Below are 15,640 nucleotides of genomic sequence, written 5' to 3' on the forward strand. Positions count from 1 at the left end.
AGAGTACCTAAAGCACGTGCGTCTGTGTCTATAGAGGCCAATGGGGACAACACAAGTTTTTAAAGCAACAACCAGACCTCTCACACGGACAGTAAGCCACAGCAGTGTCAAAATGCATGAGAGTATTTTAAAATCATGAACCACACTTCTTTTTTTTTCCCCAGAGGGAAAACTATTTCTTCTAATGATGATATTAGAATACAAATGTTGTGTAGTCACATCGGTACACATGCTGGATACTGAGGATTGAGAAGAACAACATCTCCACTTGTAAGGTTTGGGCAATAGGACTTCTTCAGGAGAAACAGTTATAGAGGAAAGGGACTATTTTCAACACAGACCTTCTTATTCTCCAAGAGATTTGCTGGTTGTACCTGTATTAAACTGTTCAACACCAACCCACAAAACCACTGTGGGAGCACTCCAAGAGGCAGTAGTCAATACCTTAAGAACAGGTGAACACGTATGTGAAAAATAGGTTTCCAAAAATCACTCAGCACTGACCTAATCCTAAAGATGCATTGATTGTATTAACTTACAAAATGACTACTTTGATTCCTCAACGGATGGTGCAATTTAAAATTAATAAATATGCTTTTGGATGGGTACTTGCAGAAGAGTTAGAAATTCCAGTATATATCAGTACTGATTTTCAAGTGATAGCTTGCTCAAGAAAACAACAAACCAATGTGTTCTCAAAGAAATGATGCCACGACACAGAATCAAGCATTTATTCCTGTCTGATCATGCAGCTCGCTGAAATCCAGGTGTTAATGAAATGCAGCATAACAAGGCTTTGGTCAGCTGAAAACGCCAACCCTGTTTTCTTACTCACTTCGCTGGTTTATACCTTTCAGCTGTGGTTAGATGCTGCTTTACAGCTGTAGGAAACCTCATATGTATACATGAAAAAATTTAAAGGGACAAATTATGTATTTGCATAATTGGATGCTAAGGTAGAGCAAGTTAACGGGGATGCTAGTGGAAACATTTTAAAGAGCTTGCTGTGATCTATACTTTCCTATTTCATTCTCCTGTAGTCTTAGGCTATTCCGTCTACTTCAAATACACAGTGGTTCTGGTCCTTTTGTTACTAGCCTTTCAATGGTATCTTGACAGCAGAACTACATCTTCCTTCTCATTTAATAACTATTTATCATTCTGTATCTGCCCATTTTCAAGAAGGAATAAAGTTAAGTGTTCCAGAAATTGGAAAAAATTGAAGCTTGACCTTTATTAAGTGGGTTAATTGTCACAATCTCAGCATGTATGAAATTAATGACCAAAAAGTGGAACTTCAGAGTTTCAGAAGACTAGGTTAATGTCCAAAAAAGTCTAAACTCTGACCTTCTTGACATATGCCAAAAGAAACAGCCACCCTAATAAATTACTACCTGTATGCAATTATAACAAACCATTCCTAGCATCCAATCACTTGAATTAATTGCTGCAAGGCAGTAGGGCTCTCCTACAGATATTCAAGTTAATGTAAAAATTCCTTTGCAGTTCATATGAGGCTGTTTGTGAATGCTTGCTTCTGTACAGGGATTCAGTTTCAAAGCACGTTATTCCTACCTTTGGACCACAAATCTGTATATAACACCACTTCTTAGTGCTAAAATTAGGCCTTGGCTGAGTTGCCAGCAGTGCTGAATGTGGTGAACCAAGGAAGAATAAAGCAAAGGGAAAGGGATTTGCCTGCTACAGGACACCTACATAGCTCCCAATTTTGTCTTACAAAGAAGAAACAAAGACATTTTTTTTGTAAAAGTGACAACAAATTGCAGAACAATTAAGTCAAACAGTAACCACAAAAAGAAAGAAAGAAAAAATACTCTGCACAGATCCATGCTAAACAACAGCACAACACAAAAGCTACGGACTTGTACAGGGATGGGTTGGTGGGCACAGCCGATATTTCTCCTCTGGACAGCAGTGCCTCTACAGAAGAGAAAGGCGATTCCAGCCTGGTGCAAAGCAGCAGAAAGCAGCAGCAGAAGCACGTAACACCTGCAGGTGCAACAGGGCACGGTGCAGGAACCCAGCTACTGTCAGCTGGAGTACAAAGAAACCAGAGCGAGATGGGACGGGCAACCCCACCTCATCCCTGTTTGGAGGTCGCATTCGGGGCTTCAAAGCTGGCCCATTTTTCAAGAATGATATATGCTTAATATTAAACAGAATGCTAAGTGTTTAAGTTCAGTTATCTGAGTCTGCTCGTGTCCCGATCTGCGCATAAATAATGGCAATTCAGCTGGGAAACATGAGTAGGATTTTATTCCCGGTCCTCATGCAGATTTTAAACAACTTTCTGAAGAAGCAAAGGAAAGTCTCCATGGGCTGCAGATCTATTCCACTCAAATTCAAGTGAAACTGCTCGAAGGCACCAGTCGTACTGGTCAGCAGTCCTTACTTTTCTGTCTGAACAGAATGAGAAAATGACTGAGTTTGTCCAAAATTGCAAAGCTCCAAAAACAAAACAAAACAAAACTGTATTTTGTGTGGGGCAGACCTGAGATCTTTGAAAAATAGAAACAAAAAAGACATGAGTTCTGAGCACAGTGAACAGAAGTGTTGGCCTGGAACACCAAACACTCAGGTTCAAAGCTGTGCTCAATCACCTATGTGCAATGAAACAGTCCTACATACAAAAACACGATAGGAGTAGGACTAAAGTCTCCAAGTTCAGACACATCATCTTCCAGGTGACTGTCCTACACAGCACTGCCATGGATTTCAGTGTTGCTTCCTGTGGCTCTGAGCAATGCTTTCAGGAGGGACACACTGCTATCCTTTCAGTTTTGAGATATGCTGAATATTTGAGTGAATTTAAGGAGAGACAAAACCCAAAAGAATCCGCACCCTTTTATGTTTTGTCTTTTCCTCATAAGTACAACCGAGATTTTTATCTGATTTTAAACATAAATCTTGCACGATTTCCAAGCCTGCTGCACTCGTTAGGAAATAGATGTGGACACCAGAGAAATGCTAAGGAAGCTCTTCAAAACAGTGAGTCACCAATTTCCATGCTGTACTTGGTGCAGTAAGACACCTGAAGAAGGAAGCAGGTGGTAATTATGTGATAGCCGTGTGATCACATCCAACTTCAACATGGATTAAAAGTCTTCTTGAGAAAAGGAGCGGATGCTGCTTTGTTTGAGTGTTTGGTAGAGCAGTGTTAGGTCTGAACGCTCCTCTATGGCACAGAGTATAAGGAACACCAAAAACTCGCTTTCAGTTCATAAAACCAGGAAAGAGCAGTGGATTTGTGGAGCACCTTCAGTGCATCAGATTGAAATGCTTCAAATTGCTATGTTTGGTCATTTCTTCACATCCTTTTATAAGCTAAGAACTGGCAGCCACAGGTAATGCATAGTTTCTAAACATACAAACTAGAGAAAAGCAGAATGTGCAACTTAAACCTTTCAGCATACCTTTGATATACCCAAGTTTCATGGCTACGATGCTCATTCCTCTGTAAAGGCAAATCAGCTTCAGGTATACAGCTACTGATGAGCTGCAGATCTACACATGTGGCCTTTAAACAACGTCCAGCCTCCATCCTACCTCCAGCCGAAAGGCCCTCGGCTCACACACTCATGACAACACTTAGCCTATGGTTGAATTTACATACTTCACTTTTTTTTTCCCCCCAAAGTGGAGGTTGTAGCTCTGTCTCGTGTGTTTTACGACGTCAACAACAGGCTGGAAGCATACAGCCCTGCAGTATGCAGCCGAAGAAGTTGCAGGTTGTTAGGGAAACGATTCATCAGTAGGTAGGTTCATGCAGAATTCAAAAGGTTTATTTCTCCCCTCCCGTTTTGTTTCTGGAGAACAGTCTGAGAAATCCAAGCGATGTCTTTCTTGCATGAGTACTTCACATAGACAGCTAAACAGAAGCAAGATTTGGCATTTAGCCTGAGATTAGTGTGAACAGCCTCTTAACCAAACATTATGAAGAAAGTTAACTTTAAAATGCTTTGAAAGGTCTGTTTTCATGACAGATGGTAATAAGGGCTCATCAGCGCCAATTTTTTTTTGTTTGTTTCCACCTCAGTTTTCCAAAGCTGAAGTTTTAGGTTAGTTCTGAGAAGCCGCTACACGTGTAAAGGAAAAATGCGAATTGCAGAATTAGATTACTCACTACTTTTATTGTGTGCAACATTTTGCTCAATCACACTAACAGCTGAAGAGTAAGAATTTGGCTGCGTGCTTAATAGATCGGTTTCTGCTCACTAGAATCCCCCTTTCAATTGTCAGATGTTTCTCCTTTAACCTTCCCCTGTGTGCTTGGACAGTCACTCCTCTTCCCATACCCCACGAGATACAGCGTTCAGCAGCAGGTACAGATTGCGTTCGTACAATACACTCACTAGGGAAGATATTGTAGAACTATATTTTATTCAAGAAAACCCACACATCCTGTCCTGTGGTGACCACAGGCTTTGCTAAGCCATAGTTATCAGCAAATACTGGAACAAAATACAGTGTATTAGATTGAATCAAAGCATGTAAATTCCGGATTACAGTTATAATTTTCAGGAAGGCTAGAATCAGGATTTCATCATAGTATCTACGACAGTGTTGTGCAATGTAGCTGGCAGAAACAGAAATGGAATATTGGTCCTAATAAAAAGTGATCAGTAACTACTTCTGTATGACATTTAAACTGTCAAGACAACAATTCATGACATTCTACCAAAGGCAGCATATAGTTACAAAAATACTGGTCCAGCATCTTGTTAGTGGTGAAGCAATACCCAAGGTGCAATGGCAACATGCCATTCTTAGTGAAATATTCTTTTTTAAAAAACTATTATTTGTTTCTTAATTTTCCCCACACTGACACTAGCTGAACACCAAAACTGCTACGACAACCTGAAAGTCACTACTTCTGTGCATTGCACCAAAAACTTCTGCAAAAACACATTTTCCAAGTTGTAGTATGAAAGAAGCAAAATGTAATAAAACTATCTATATGTCAAAAGACACTTAACTGCAACTGATCTTGGATGAACAGCTTGCAACATTTATTGAACTTTCAACTGCTGTCCAAGCTTCTCCACTCTTTCCAATATCTTGATTTTAAGGAAACAAGGGTAAAAGATGAAGTCCTTAATACTGAGAGAAGAATTAAATCACCTCATATACCTCTCCATTCACTCACAAAAAGAAAACATTCCACCCTCCTCTCCTTCCAACAAACAGATAATTTCAAAGTCAGACCTTGAAATCACCCTTGTCCTGATATTGCACTATGGTAGGATTGTACTGTTTTCAACTGTAAGTTAAAAAATGGTACGACGGTGACCAAAATTGCTGGAGAGAATAAACCTGGTTAACCTATGGAGGTATCCAGAGAAACGTGCATCAAAAAGACACACTATAAATGGCAAAGTATACCGCAGACTAGGCTTTGGTTTGCACTTGGGCCCAAAATCCATTAGCCTACCTGCCATTTCCTTCATGAAAACAGTGTCAATGAGAATCTTAAGCAAAAGACGAAGTTGAATAGGATCAGGTAACCATGTCACATTCAGTGTTACATCCAACAACAAAGAAATGAAGGAGTAGCAGACAGGAATATTAATCATATTTTCCTTTTAATAATGGTTTAGTCAAAAGTGGAGCTTTGAAAATCTCTAGCTAATTGTGAAAACCTGTAGAAGCTGGGAAGCAACCTCACTTTGAACAGTACATTTTAAAGCTGTGGCTTGGCCTATCTGCTTTCAAACTCTCCAGTAGCACTGCCAACCTTGTAAATAACAACAAGTACAACCTGGAAATAAAAAGTCAGCCTTTAAAAGTTGGTGAATGTAGTAGTATTGCAGCAGCCTAGCTCTGACTGAAGAAGAAAGATGAGATATTTTTATACAGTAAACAAAGACAAGGTAAACTGAAATTTTCAGAGATCACTTTAAGTGTATACAATTTGGATTCTCATCAACATTTAAAACTACCAATCATAAGGTTGCCACCTTACCTTTTTCTGGACTGGCATACCTGATTTTAAACAGGTTTTCATCAAGTCTCCCAAGTTTCTGATCCTCTTATCCAGTTTTCTGCTGTACTGCTCTCCCACCTTCGTGCTGAATACCGAGTCAGTCCTGCCTTCTGCCTTTCTTGGCAGGAGGCAGAGCAAGCTTTTAATTTCGGTAGTCAGAGTGACAGAACAACAAAAGCACAGCAGATAGAAGAGCTTAATTCTTCCCCAGGAAGAAAATACATTTGGTTCAACAAAGGGCTGCAAAATCTTCCAAAGGCACCTCTATCCCCAGTTTTTGCCTGAAAGCAAGATGGCAATCTTAATTGAAAAGGGGTGCTAAACCTTTTTAATAACTTAAAAATTCATTTTTATATAAAGCAGCAAAAACATTTTTCTCTGCAGAAAGAGAAATGTTAACAAAGAAACACACCAACATAAATGCACTGTTCATAAACTTCAGCTAATTTAATTTCACAAGAAAATCAAATTTTAGGACTATTCTTTAACCTCATCAGTACTTTCTGAAGAAGATTCTTTGGCATCTTCAGTCTCTCTGTTGCTTTCCTCTTTAATTAAATTTTCACTTTCTGATTTGGTCCCATTAAATAGAGAGTTTTCACCATTTACAAACCCATTTTCTGTGACTTCCGCATCCATAGCTTCATCAATCTTTAAGTCCCCTTGCTCTTCCACATCATCTAGGTTTCTCAAGACAATGGGGAGTCTGGAGTCCGCCACAGTGTTCTCCAACAAGGCAATATTGCTCTCTTCATATTTAGGAAGTGGAGCTCCATCTGCCATTTGTTTTGTATAGTACTCTCGGCTAGCAGCAGCACTCTTTACTGCCTTCTCCAAGATCTCTTTTTCACCTAACCGCAACTTGATAGCCATTGTCGCATGTGAAGTAAGGTCATGGGTCTCCAAGAATGACTTATCATCCTGGTAGAAAACAAAAAGCAAATTTTTCTTATCAACAACCAACAACAGAAGAAATCCCTTAATTTTTGTCTCTATGCTTTAACAGTAAGTGACAGTAGCTTCTTCATGCTGATGCAAATAGGCATATAGGAATGAGGGGGCCCGCATAAAGTTCCGGTGAAATTTGTCACATATCCATAAAGAAGCCAAAAATTTCTCCACATAGGTCAGCCTGCATAACAAGCAAAGTCATAAGACTTCACAAACATATGGAACATATACGCTCAATTAAAATATGCCTGCAGTAGTAGTATGTTTCTTTGCAGTTTGGAGAATACAACTCACAGACAACAAGTTGAAACAGATACCCAATTTTACTTGCAGAGAAAAAGCAAGTAGCTTTTATTTGGTGAATCAAAGAAAAATTACATTAACAAAATTTTCTTTCTTGCAATCTTATTTGATTTTCCTTAGATAATGCAAATATCTTTCTACACTTTAAAAAGTGCAAAATGAATTATGTACTACTGTTCAGATGAAAGTCTGGAAGGAGAAGATGGGGGGACAAAATATCTCTTCTTACAATCATACTACAGGCTATTTCAGATGTTCAAGTTACATATAATGATAATTTTACCTCCACCGTTGTTTTATAGGTTTTCAAAAGAAGGGATGCTCTGGCTTCTAGGAATGTCCAAAGTTTAACTTCATTGTCCCAGCTAATGGGAAACTCAGAGTTCCCCAGAGTGAAGATTTTATCAATGGCATGTTCGCCTATCAAGTGTTCCTTCAGCTCTTCTGCAATAAGTATAAAACCAATCTGTTAAAAACAATCTTGTCATTCACTTTGTTAGCTGACAGACTGCAGAAAAGTTTATCTTCAAGAGTATAGCTTTGAGCAGCTACGCAAAAAAATGCTTTCAAATGAGAATTATCAAATATGCTGATTAATTCCAGGGTTCTTCTCAAAGAGGCAACAGGAAGTCTTGTGGTGAGAAGAAGGATCTTCTCCTCTCTAAAATAAGATCTGTTTATTTTAGTATCTCATACACAAAGTAATTCTGACAGCGAGATAGGATGTTCTGTATTATAACCGATAAACTAAAGTGAAAGGAATAATTCTTCAAAGAGTTTGGTGAACTTTTTGATAATAAAAGGAGTAGGGCAGAGAAAACTGCAAACAATAATAGATTTTTTTTCCTAATGTTTTAGAAATCTGTTTCAGCAGCAGAAACTACCTATGGCTGGCCCAAAGAGACACCCATCAGAAACCCTTATGGGGAGCAGAAAATGCTTAATCAGCTCACTGACATTACATGAATTCTATCAATCTTTAATTATCAAATTTCACTCCTGCAAAGCAGCTACCACAAACTTCAAGTAAAATGCATCGCAAACAGCAGAATGAAGACTGACATTTACAATATAAATTGCTATGTACTTAAATTTCCACTTGTTTACAAGAGGATTACCAAAGTCAGTATCTTTCTCCTAATGGGAATAACTCCTTGCATGTAGTTTTCCAATAAACTTACCAGTTTTATCAGGAAGTATTAAGGACACATGAGTAATCAAAGCACAATCATATCTGAGAAGTGCAATTAAGACGTCCACTCATTATATTTCCTTTTCCAAGGCAAAATTAACCCCCCTGTAAGATTTTTTACTTGAATTTCTTTAAAAGTTCTAAAAGATGGACAACAGGATGCAGCAAAGCCATGACACTAAAGAAGGCAAGTTTTTATAAAAGAAAACAGAGCACATGCAAAAAAACTTAACAGCACCAATACTCCTGTTGATATTAATTCCACATCATTTGTACAGCATAACTGACTGCAAGGCAATTCTCTCACTGTCATGTAGAAGTTGTATCTGTTTTTCCCATGAATCCTTCCAACATAAGAGAAACACTACAAAAATTACTAAGTACATAATTTGAATTTAGATTATAAATTGTCAAAATACTTTAAACACTCAACTTGGAAATCCCTCTTCCATATTTGTCATACAATATAGAATATTCCAATTCTGTATGTGTATGATTCAGGTAAGAAAGACTAATCTGCTATGATTTTAAGAGTGTAGTAACACCCTAAGTCTCATATGATCTTGCTCTGTGAGCCGTTTTTAAAACTAAGAAGTAAAGATCAAGCTGCAAAGCTCATTCATTCAACAACAGCCTGGGAGATTAAATATCAGTTGGATCACCTCTTCAGGAGTTCTGAAAGTCTATGCTACTACAATATTCTTTCAGACAACACTGCCAGAGTTTGGGTTTCTCACTGGCTTACAGATGTGCTTGTAATGTCAAATCCAATATATCCCTTTTTCTGATCTTCTATCTTATCGTTCTATATAAATGTCTACCACTTTCCTGCATAATAAAAACAAACAACAACAACAAAAAATCAAAACTGTAAACACGAGTTAAGATTGCTTTATCCTACCTTCATTCATACAAAACACTCGAAGGAAAGCCAGAAGCTGGGCAGAGATCGGAGGTTCAATGGAGTGCAAGGCAAAAACACTAGACCTAACAAAAGAAGCAATCAAACAAGAGAAAATGCAAGTTCTGTTGTTATACCTTTGAACTTATTTTAAAAGACCTTTAAGAATATAACAAATGCATTGTTACAAAAGTAACTTTAGTTTAAACTGAAAAAAGTCTTTTCTAACCTGTATCTGGAAAGAACAATTATCTCTACAATTTTACACTTACAAAGATTTTTATATGGTTTTCATAATAAATGCATGAAAATGCAATGTTTCATGTCTGCTGCTCCTAACAGTACCCTCTGGACTGAAAAGACTAAAGGAAAATGCTGTGGTTCACATACTGAGCATTGTAGTATGTCTGCAAGGGATAGGAAAGAAAAACCACAGATTACTTCAAATTAATCCTCGCTCTGTTTTTGTTCAAATAGTTATTAAAGCAAAGACTTTTTTCCCCTATATATGGTCCAAATTAGATGGTAATACAGCTTAGAGAACTTCTGTAAATATTATTATAACAACTTTAGTTTACTATACAAACATGAGAAATACTAGACACAAGAAAACTATCACAGAACAGCTTTATCTATGCTATAATGGACATTATATACATTAGAAATGTGAGGGTTTTTTTTTTTAGAAAAAACAACACTACATTGTGTTTTACTTACGTTGGGATACCAGCACGAGCTAAGACCTCTGCCTTCATAGCATACAGCCTGTCACTTTTACTCACACCAAGCTTTATTTTCACTCTGTCATGTGAATTATTATCAAAGAAAAAACCACTGTGGATCACAAATTCAGCGTTTGACCGAGTGCCATAAAAAATGTAAATCTAGAAGGATGAAAAGAAAAGTGAAGGGACAGGAAAAAAGCTTAAGATTAGCTCACAAATCTGACATAATTTGAAAGTTATTTCTTGGAAAAGTTACTATTCACAGTACAAGTTATACTTAGTCATATGAAGAAACATGCTTTGTTTGATGGTATTGATTCCAGTGCTGTACATCACGTATAAACTTCATAAAGTCTAGACATAGAAGTAAACATATACATGTACTCAGAAATTGAAAGGAGAGAAAAGATTCTTATTCCATACTTTAAAAACAAAACTGCTTTGTTTCTCACAGTCTCATAAAACACTGGTATTTAGAAATAAGCTTTCAAAGATCCTACACTATCATGGGCCAAAGAACATTCTGAGATAAGGACAACTCATTAAAAATACTGATGTTTCTGGGGTCATTTTTTCCCCATCTGCTCAACACAACAGAGTAATGGAAGGATCAACTTTGGCTTGGTTTTAATGTTACCTAAAGACACGGGTATACCAAAGGAAATCATACAGAGAGATCAGATCCATGTTAAGCCAATATTTCTTCTTGTGCTACACTCCAAACCCTTTATCTAAAGCAAATGCATTGCTTTAATTCATACACAAAGATCTGTTCCTAAATTAAACCTGCAAAAAAGTTTAACCAAAAGTGGATAAAAGAAAGGCAGTTCTGCAAAAAGCAGTACAAGCAAAGTCTCTTTTCTTACTGCTGCTTTTGCATCTCATTAATTTTGGTGCCTATAAAGGGCAAAATTCAATTAAGTTTTCTTTTTGTTTGTTACCTGTGGTGGAACAATGTCCAACTGAGATCTGTTTCCTATGCCCAGTAACTGACTTTCCTGAAATACTTACAGGAAGTTAGTAATCTTTGATCGCCACCACACTGATAAATTTGGTTAAAAGACATTTAAAACCTATTAGAGTAATCCACAGCATTACAAACTCACAGGGCTGTATGAAGTCTATGGGACAAGAGGTCTGAGTAGTAGTAGTCTCCTGCATCAAAAGGATATTTTTCCATTTTCCTTGACAATCAAATTGTCAAACAAAAAATAAATTTTCAACAGTCACAGAACAACCTGCTTAACTTTAGGACAGGGCAATGCTCTGTATATCTCAAAGCCTTCACTCCTGGCTAGTTGACAGAAAAAGGCATGATGTTCTCTCAAGGGCTCAACAACACTGGCAATGCCATTTACCTTCTCAGTTTCCAGTTTTAGATTAGAAGCATTTGCCCTAAGCACTAAATGCTTAAATGTTATATTCAATTATAGTAGACATTATACAATAAGGCAGGCATATAAGGAATGAATGACCTGCCTATGTATGCAAGGGCTAAGTCAGGTCAGCAACCCCCTCCTCCAAGAAGGCCCTTCCAAAAAGTGCTTAGGAAAACCATGGGAAATGAAATGCCAGTGCAAATCTCCACTCGATTACAGGAAACGTTGCACAATCAGAAGAAACTCTGGCTCAATTAGTTCAGGAGTCCAGCTTGAAAACTACTGCGCTATATCTCCTATTAAGCTGTTACAGTCATGCATACATTATATATATGCATACAGTATTCTCTTACACAAGAAGGCAAATTAGGCCATATGAGAAGCTCCTGAATTCGAGGCTAGTGTTTGATAGACTCTGTGGACTTCTGCCTTGGTTTCTAGCAATGAAAGCAGGGACTGTGCACTTTTCCTACTAAAACTGTAAGGAATAACATTTTCACACTATATTAAAAGACTAAAGCATTACATAACTAAAACACTTTAATGACACTGATAGCAGTTAAAATTTGCACAGATTAAAAATAAATAAATAAACAGCAAAGTGGAACCGCTGAAATAAAATAAAAAGAGAGAAAGCCTCTATAATTGAAATTGAGAGAGCAGCCAGAAAGCTATGCAACACATCTATTGCCAGCTGTGGAAAATTATAAATTGGATCACTTCTGGAAAAAACTGTGGACCCCTTTTAACCCATCATACTGGTATAGGAAAAACAGCAAATGTTTGACTACCATAACAAATTTTAAGATCAACACAAAAAAATATACAATCACTGTGAACCACAGCATAGCAATGAGGATAAATATACCTCTGGAAAGCCATACTTAAAAAAAATTCATACATATCTTTGTTCAAAAAGAAGGTAACAATACAGAAGGAAAATGAAAACCAAAAGACTATAAAGCGTAAGACTAGCAAAATAATACACTTAAAGGTAGTAACTCAGATACTGAGTTAGAAAACATTTCAGAATGTTTCAAAGGAAAAAGTCTTTTTTTGTCCATGCAGACTGCTATCACACAAACAGTAGGAAAAATGGAGTGCAGCAGCACTGGGTGTTTATGCTGGCTGCTGACACAGCACAAGAACACTCCCATCAGAAATTTCCTACAGTCCTGAACCACCATCTTCATTCCATCACTTGACAGACTTAGTTTGAACATTCATTTTTTGTTTCTTAGCAGTTCTGAACAGAATACTGGTATCTGAACTGTTCTGTGCATTTTACCACACTCATTTTTGTTACTTTCTGTTTAAGGATGAAGATGTGTATACATGCAGGCATGTGAGTGGGAAAGGAAGGGAATATATCTTTAGGCTCCTTCTCATTTTCACTAAGCATGATAATGGAAACACGGGTAAAATGACTGACAAGCATACTGCATTTAATCTCCTCTCAGAAACTAACAAGAAAAGTAAAACAACTACATATTCAGAGTCTACAACCTGCCAGTGCAGATAAAGTAAGGTTCCAAATCTAAAATATAGAATCATAGAATCACAAAGGTTGGAAAAGACCCACAGGATCACCCAGTCCAACCATCCACCCATCACCAACAGCTCTCACTAAACCATGTCCCTCAACACAACATCCAAACGTTCCTTGAGCACCTCCAGGCTCGGTGACTCCACCACCTCCCTGGGCAGCCCATTCCAGTGCCTGACCACCCTTTCAGAGAAGTAGTATTTCCTAACATCCAGCCTGAACCTTCCCTGGTGCAGCTTGAAGCCATTCCCTCTAGTCCTATCACTGGTCACACAAGAGAAGAGGCTGACCCCCAGCCAGGTCTTTATTTATCTTTGTCAATATTTATCTTTGGCCCTTTGGATATGAGTCTTTCATTAATCTTAGCTAGAATACTGAAGTCAGTGTCTGTGCGTTCAGCAGTGAATAAATATTTCAAGTAGTTCTCAAAAATATGAGGAATCAATGCCATCTTAAAAATGGGGTGCGCTAGGTGATGGAAAATCTTTTATTTTGCAAATCATGTACTTAATGAGCTTGGTAGTGTTTTCACACTGAATTAGCTAATAATAATAAAATTCAATTGTAGCAGGGCTTAATCCAAACCACTCTTCTATTGTAATTTCATAGGGAGTTTTCAAATGTCATTTTTTTGTGCAAATTTTAGTAGTAGATTAGCAAAACTGTAGCAGCTAATTAAAATCTCTGAGATCAGCTATCTACTATACAAGCATTGGTACAGACTACCTTTATCAGAGCATCCTTCACTTTCCAGTACATTTCTGCACAAAACCTCATAGAAGAACTATTACGTGGACAACTGTTCACATTACCTGTTCTCCAGCCTTGAAATCTTGAAGTGCTACACATTCACACCGGTCATCTTCTAAATTGTAGCCTGTAGTGATCTATCCAAGGAAACAGCAACAAAAGGACCTTTAGCATTTTTTTTTAATCCAGCTCCCCTGGCATTAATAAAGCATCATCCAGTTGGAAATACATATTGACAGCAGCAATTGCATATATTTATTTCACTCCCCAATATAATACAGATAGTAATAAATGTTTTATGATTTCTCATCAATCTCTTTTTAAAATTCTCTCTGAATTGCAGAAATATAAGAAAGGAAATAACTGAAGTGAATGGAAGACTGTGAGACCAAGTATAATAGAATCAGAGAATCATAAAATTGCTTGGCTTGAAACTTGTTAGGGTTCCAACCTCCCTGCCACTGGAGTTGCCACCCACCAGATCAGGCTGCCCAGGGCTCCATCCAACCTGTCTATGAAGACCTCCAGTGATGGGACATTCACAGTTTCTCTGGGCAACCTGTTTCAGTGCCTCACAACCCTCTGAGTAAATCTCTCCTCTTTTAGTTTGAAACCATTATCCCTTCTTCAATCACTATTAGACTGTAAAAAGTTTGTCTCCCCCCTGCCTATAAGCTCCCTTTATTTACTGTAAGGCTGCAATGAAGTCTCCCTGGAGCCTTCTCTTCTTCAGACTGAACAAGCACAGCTCCCTTGACCTTTCTTCATAGACGAGGTGCTCCAGCCCTCTGATCATCTCCGTGGCCTCCTCTGGACCTGCTCCAACAGTTCCACATCTTTCTTGTGGTGGGGCCCCCTGACGTGGATGCAGTATTCCAGATGGGACCTCATGAGGGCAGGGTAGAAGTGGATAATCACTTTCCTCACTCTGCTGACCACAACTGGTAAAGATGCTGAGGAGCACAGGTTCAAAGACAGACTCTTGTGGGATACCACTTCTCACCAACTGTCTCCCCTACCTGTTCCATGCTAAAGCCAGCTGCTTCCTGTAAAGTTCTTGAGCTTTCAGTCATTCCCATGAGGCCCACAGGAGCCTCTGACAGTTCTACATTCTGTGTTTTATCCTTCAACTACTAGCACGTTTTTGATCTCCCAATGAAAATGGATTAGATAACTGCAGATCTTTAGGGGATATAATCTTCAGAAAATTGTAATTTACATGCAAATAATCTCTTTATCTAAAGTTAGGTAATATCCTCACTTAACATGCTAACAGGATTTTTCTTTTAGTACACAATGGAAGAGGGCAAATTTCTTAACCAACCTGTACTTCTCCAGAACGATCAAGTGTTCACACCACCAAGTATGGCTATTCTAAAAATGTAATACTTTGACATTACTTTTGAATATTATTATAAACATACAGACACAGATGCAAACACAGGCTGAAACAAAATCTGCCGCACAATCAGAAAACAACCATTATGGCAGGCATTCTGAATTTAGTCTTTAAAAAGCTAACTTACTGAAAAATATGCTCTACAGGAAAACTCAGAAGAAGCTGAAGTTTCTCTATCAGTCTTTGTAAATGCCCTTTGTAAAAGCTGACTTACAATCAAGTTTAGCTATACCGTAATTCCCATCTGGATGGGATGGATGAAATTTATCCAAAGACAGAACTCCATGGGTTATTTTGAAAGTCTGGTCAATGGTTTACATATTAATAGCTTTACACTGCTTGCATAATCAAAGGTGCATTTGTAAGCCAAAACAATGCTTTCAAAGTGACCACAGGGAACTTGTCTCAGACGCAGCACATCCAAAATGGCAGCCACAAGCTAGGGCAGCTTGGCCCTGTGGGACACTTGCGCAACTGTGCTGCACACAGA

At 38.0% G+C, this 15,640-nt stretch overlaps 1 protein-coding gene across 15 annotated transcripts in view; it reads right to left on the reverse strand.

The window, feature by feature from the left end:
- Positions 1-4,382: 4,382 nt before the first annotated feature.
- SETD3 (SET domain containing 3, actin histidine methyltransferase) overlaps positions 4,383-15,640 on the reverse strand; it is a 55,155-nt gene continuing 43,897 nt past the window's right edge. For all 15 annotated transcript variants that reach the window (NM_001006486.2, XM_040701061.2, XM_046941812.1 and 12 more), the window contains 5 exons: positions 13,814-13,888; positions 10,069-10,235; positions 9,352-9,437; positions 7,542-7,702; positions 4,383-6,925 (listed from right to left, as the gene is read on the reverse strand). In NM_001006486.2, coding sequence (NP_001006486.1) covers positions 6,482-6,925; positions 7,542-7,702; positions 9,352-9,437; positions 10,069-10,235; positions 13,814-13,888 — 933 coding nt within the window. In that variant the 3' untranslated portion in view covers positions 4,383-6,481. The remainder of the gene's footprint in view (positions 6,926-7,541; positions 7,703-9,351; positions 9,438-10,068; positions 10,236-13,813; positions 13,889-15,640) is intronic.

Source organism: Gallus gallus, chromosome 5 (assembly GCF_016699485.2).
Source record: "Gallus gallus isolate bGalGal1 chromosome 5, bGalGal1.mat.broiler.GRCg7b, whole genome shotgun sequence".
Taxonomy (NCBI): Eukaryota; Metazoa; Chordata; class Aves; order Galliformes; family Phasianidae; genus Gallus; species Gallus gallus.